This window comes from Nicotiana sylvestris, chromosome 12 (assembly GCF_000393655.2).
Source record: "Nicotiana sylvestris chromosome 12, ASM39365v2, whole genome shotgun sequence".
NCBI classification, from domain to species: domain Eukaryota; kingdom Viridiplantae; phylum Streptophyta; class Magnoliopsida; order Solanales; family Solanaceae; genus Nicotiana; species Nicotiana sylvestris.
The window spans coordinates 7,463,281-7,469,437 of NC_091068.1; the positions used below are offsets into that span (position 1 = coordinate 7,463,281).

Consider the following 6,157-nt stretch of genomic DNA (forward strand, 5'->3'; position numbering starts at 1 on the left):
ATTGTATTTGTGTAAACATGATAAAGTGTTTAAGAAAACTAGGTTGACTCATTGGTATTTGAACAAAGTTATTCATAATTGAGGTGTTTGTAGTCTTCAAGGATAATTATTACCAAGGGTAAAAAAGGAAAAAAATAATCAATTTTTTCTTGAATTTCTAAAATGACAAATAATTTAAGATAATTATTTTTAGTAACCACGACTAATAATATGAGACGGAGGAGTATAAATCAATTACTATGACACTTAGGAAAATTAAGAATGCTGCCCTTTTTATTTCAGACCAAAAAAAAGAAGGTAAATTTGTGTTGTTTGTTATATTATAATAGGTTAGTTATCATTTTTTATAGGTTAATTAAAATCATTAAAGTTTCCAAAAAGGCAAAATCATAAAGTTCAATTTTCAATTATGATTGTTAAAGAGACCTTTAGAAAACTAAAGAACATAGAAATAGTCTAGTTGTATGATGGACCTAACTCAGGATATTTCATCTTAAAAAAAGTATTTTACAAAAGCCAATCCACCTACCCTACCCTACACTGACCCCCCCAAACCCCACCCCCTCAAACCCTAAACAAAGATAATACAAAAACTAATAAATATTCTACTTGAGTTGAAAAATATATCTGCATTAAATCTCCTTTGATATAATTGTCTTAATCTAATAAAATCTTATTTTATTGAGTCGAGTAGTTTTGTTCTACAATAGCCAAAAAAAAAAATACAATTTTCTTTGTATATAGTCTTGATTCATATTTTTAAGAAATCTTCAATTATCTCAAACATATGTATTAAAGATTATTAATACTACGGGCAACGGAAGAATATTAATACTACGGGCAACGGGGTATTCTGAGACTAGTATATATTTAAACACGATTGGCTCATTCACGAAATTAATAAAATGTAAGTTTATTTATTAAATATGTTATTCATATATTTGCTTAAAGAGACAAAATACATAAAGTTAGCATACAAAAAGAAAATGTGAACACAAAAGGGGACCCAACACTATGGCGTCTGAGCACATTTAATAAGAAATATAAAATCAACTTCACATGTAAAACACATGATCATTATTGTTATTATAATAATAATAATTATTATTATTATTCTATTAACAATTTATTTTTGGTCGTCAAAACTATTCCCTGAACAAACTATATCAGGGTCAATTAATTCGCTTTAGACTCCAACGTGGTTCTTATCCACACAAAAATGAATTTTCCCATTCGGTATTCAATACCGGTATTGAGACCCGATTAAATTCAGATTCATGCTAGAAAAGTCCCACGTTGAGAGGTAAAGTGGTCTCTCATAAAGACGAATTTATACTTAGGGCTCGAATCCGAGACTTCTAGTTAAGAGCTCGAACCCAAAATCTGTGATTAAGAATAAATGAGTACTTATCATCTCACCCCGAACTTTCTTGGTCTTTCCCTTTCTATCACAACATTAGAGAGAATTGTGTAGAAAATTTTATTGATGTTCAGTTTTTGTCACCATCCTTTCTCTGCAAAATTCAGCAGAAAAACTGATGCCACTCCCATTGATTTCACTTAATATATGGACCGTCCACATATGTAGACTTTGTAGGTTGCAATTTTGTTTTTTTCATTTTTACTTTTAGCCCGCGCTAGAAACTATTTACAGTCACAATCGGTAGCTGATAAAGTATATAAAATTTGTATATTTTTTTGTATGTAACATATATATATATATAAAAAAAATATAACTGTTTGCTATTATTTTGAGAGCGGTTATACGGTGTCCTTTTCCTTTAAAATTTCGGAATATAAATCTTGGTTGTACGCTCGACGGGTTGGAGTGAAAACTTAAAGAATCGAAGGTTAAATTGCAGCGAATTCTTCTTATCTGCTTAAATTTTGATAATCAAAATTATGTGATACTTATAATTGAAATGTCATGAATATGTATAAATTAGTTAAGATACACACAAATTGGATCGAGTACCGTCCTTATCCAAGAAAGAAATATCTTGGTTGTGTGAGTTGAAAGTCCCTTGACAAAGGATTGAGGGTAGAAGAAAAATATATATTCTTTCAAAACAAGTTTAATCAATTCGCTAATAAAAGATTCTTATAGTGATCAACGAAGTATATTGAGAATCATGAAGTCTCGGGTTTAAACTCCAGGCAGAGGCAAAATAGACATGATTTCTTTCTTATTTGTCCAAGCTCTAGGGAAAGAGTTAGTTACTCGAAATATGTGCTGGTGGGAGGTAGTAGATAAATTGGTTCGAATGCCACAATTATATAAAAAAAATACATTTAGAGTATACTTAAATAGATTCATATTTTAACCTCAACGTATTTTTTTTCTTATTGTAACATAGGTCTTCGTCAAGTTTTCGTCCCTTTCGCCGGTAGACGGCGGCTTTAAACTTAACTACAAATACCTTTATGTAATAATTAAGCATAATTTTTATCATATCCATCAATTCGTTTCCATTTGGTTTACACTTTTTACACAAACGAAAACAATAAAATAAAAACGTGTACCTAATTAACTGCACTTGAAAGATTGTGTCACTTCAACTCAAATGATATTAGAATACTATATATATTCATTTAAATATTTCTTGGTCCAATGAATACAACAAAGAGTGGACCAAATTCAATGAATTCTCTAAATGAAAATGCAGCCTACCCCTTGTTGGTCCTTTCTTCTAGACTAAAACAAGCAATCTATTTATCCATCATAAATAGTTGGAAACAAAATTTTTAAATAAAATGTGACACAAAATTAAATAATAAAAAAGTGAGTCTATTTTATCTAAAATATTTATTTTTACTCGGTGTTTGTACCAAAATCAAATTATTTAGTCGTAATGTAGGTTAAGTAATAAAAGTTTAGATACAAACTACATATCATGCATTCAATGTGTAAACACTAAGTGCGAATAAATTTCTTTTCCGGAATTTTTCAATAACACAAGGTTCAAAACTTGATGTATAATGAGTCTATCGCTGGATTCGAACTTGTAACATGCCTAACCTAAGGATCTTTTAAGTAAGAAATTTTCTAGAGCCAGTGACGCAAGGTTCAAAAGTCGATATATAATGAGTTTGTCTGGATTCGAACTTGTAACATGTCTAACATAAGAATATTTAACTAAGAAATCCTCGAGAGCTAGTGGCACAAGGTTCGAAACTCCACGTATAAGGGGTCTGCCGCTAGATTCGAACTTGCAACATGCCTAAACCTACACATCAATGTGTAACGCTCTTACCAAAAAACCAAAGCCGTGGACTACCCCTGCCCTATTATTGCTTTCTTCATTTATATTCTGGATAAAGAATACAAAGGGATGGAGCAGACCATAACAGAAAAAGATGAAGCTGCATATTTATTTCTAATTACATGAACTAAAAACAAGAACTTGAGATCTAGTATTGGTTTCACATGTTTATGTACAGAAAATGTGGAAAACAAACTAGATATAAAAGTTGAAAAATACCCAAAAACTAAGAGGAAAGCTCAATCAACTTTCCACTTTAAGTAGCCTTAATCTCAAGATCTAACTATAGGAGAAATTCTCTTAAAATAGCTCAATGAAAGATAACATTATTCAGAGCTCACTATGATAATTTCCATTTACTGTATTTGTCTTCATCGCGATTCAGCAATTCTGGATGTCAATGATATCCGAAGTTGTTCTTGCGTGTAAAGCCGGCTTCCCATTTTCACAGTCGCTTGTTGGATCATCAACTCGTTGACAACTGAAACACTAGCATGGTGCACATCTAAGTCCAATTCCATGAGAGCGGTCATTAACCTCGCGGCTGGATGGTTCTTTTTATTAGATTGTATACGAATCATAGCATCCCATCCGATCACCTTAACGTCGATGTCCATATCTACAATCTTGAGTTCTTGATTTGACGGGGGAGGACCGGTATAGTTTGATCCCTTGTTGGCTAATTCATTCCTTAAAGATTCGATTTGGTTCCTCAATTCCTCTTTATCTGAGTCAGAATTCTGAACCTTTGATTTCAACTCATTGATAAATGCAATTGCATCACCAAGAAGTGATGCTTTATCCATTTTTGACACATTTGGTACAACAGCTCTAAGTGCATAGAATCTTTGATTCAATTTCTCCCTCCTTTGTCTCTCTGCCTCCACATGATTCAATGGCTCCTCTCTCCCGTTAGCCGGTTTCCTCCCTCGTTTCCTCGGCTTCTTCTCGGGGTCTACAACTCTACTACTATCCGCCTCCTTCACCACCGAAGCCTCGAGATCTGATTGATCCGAATCGCCACCTCCACCGGACTTCCCCGTGTTTGAACTTGGCAAAATCACACCCGAAACAAATGAAAGGATTCCTTCATCGTTGCTTCCTCTTGATGCAGGTGACCTTTTCTTGTTCTTGTTCTTGTTCTCCTCCGCAGGCCCGGGCCCGAACTGTGATTGGCCCGAAAACAAGCTCCCATTTGCACTGCAAGCACTCCTCTTAGTACTATCACCAAAATTCAAGATTTCACCAGACTCAGGCTTGCAAGAACGCGAAGAATTCGCATTCCCATTTCCATACCGAGTATTACTTCCATCAAATCCATATTCGGAAAAATTCAACTCCCTAGTGAAAAATCCTTGTGTTTGCTGAGAATTTTGATTACCATTTTCAGAATTCTCATTTCCAAACACAAGTTGCTTACTGGTATTCCTTGAAGGAACTGTATTCGACGAATCCTTGACTTCCACAACTGAAGAAGCCGGATCAGTCAGCCAAAGGGCTGAAGGATCGGGCTCGGCCTGAATAGCACATGAGCCCGATCCTGAGCCCGTAGTCGCACCCATATCAATATTAAAATTAAACAAAACTTTAACCTTGTTCATTAAATCAGCAGTCTGGAATATCAACTCAGTTGACCCGAGCTCAACAACACCATTAGCTGAAGGAATACAAACAATAGTCTGAAGCCCGAAACCTTGGGCCTGTCGGGCCCGTTCACAGTGAGAAGCAGCTAATCTCTCTGTTCCAGTAACCCAAATCGGGCTTGAACTATACATCGCCAGGCCCGGAAGCCCGCTTCCGTTAACAAACGATTGTGTCATGGAAATCAGAAAAAACCATTCAGTATCAGTTACTTCTTCATCTACAGCATCATTTTCACCACCAGTTTGTGTGCCGGAAATTAAAGAATTCAGCTCCCGGAGAACCTTTTTCCGGTGTGCTTGTTCCGTGATAAAGTCAGGCGAAAACGACGCCGTTTTACGCTTATTTTTATCTTCTTCACCTTTATAATACCCATCTCCCCACCCCAAAACCGAGGGGCTCGCGAAATCCACAACAGACGATTGCCAAAATATGGCATACGTCCACCCTTCGCGAGCCCCATCGATTAAAGTCTGGAGTCGCTGTTGCAGTGACTCTTGGTTGAAATATGGCATAGACTTTAATGGGTCTCCGGCAATCCCCGTCACCGGCGCCGGCGCTGGAGAAACTGAACTCCGGGGAGTTGGTGTAGTAGTTGTTCCGGGCCAAAACGATGACGGATCAGAAGATAAAAAAGCTTCCATCATATTATCATCGGATGTAGTATTGCTCCATATATTAGTCATCGTTGGTATTCTATAATCCGTCATTCCATATAACAAAATCAAGAAAAAAAAACAGACAAATCAATTCAGATCTGTTTGATTCTTGATACAGAGAGGAAATTATTTCGGGTATATATTCAAACACCCAAGAATTGTTTGGTGATAAGGAGTGAGTGAAAATGGAGAGAGTGTGTGTATATATTATGGAGGTGAAATTGAGCTGAATTTAAATGAGGAAAGTGAGTGGAAAAAAGGAAAGAGGGTTCGACGAAAGAGTTTGAGAGCCGATTTAATCGTGAGAAATTGCGTAGGAGAAGGAAAGTCGGCGCGATTTTTATGGATTTACTAGTATCAATTAGTTACTATAAAATCTAGTAGTGAGTTATAGACTCCTAGCTGAAGTTTGGGTTGTGCACGGATCAGATCGATCGGATTTAGCATATTTCAGATTTCGGATTATAGAAAATGCAATCCGAATCCGATCCTAAATATATCGGATCGGATCGGATTTTAAAGTTTGAATCGGATCGGATATCGGATCGTATTATTATGTCTCGAAGTTAAACTAATATGTATATTTTCTTTGTA

At 35.5% G+C, this 6,157-nt stretch overlaps 1 protein-coding gene across 1 annotated transcript; it reads right to left on the reverse strand.

The window, feature by feature from the left end:
- Positions 1-3,345: 3,345 nt before the first annotated feature.
- LOC104246317 (transcription factor MYC1) lies at positions 3,346-5,825 on the reverse strand. Its single transcript, XM_009802118.2, has one exon. It carries the CDS (start codon positions 5,612-5,614, stop codon positions 3,635-3,637), a length of 1,980 nt encoding a protein of 659 aa, XP_009800420.1. The 5' UTR covers positions 5,615-5,825; the 3' UTR covers positions 3,346-3,634.
- Between the last annotated feature and the right edge of the window lie 332 nt (positions 5,826-6,157).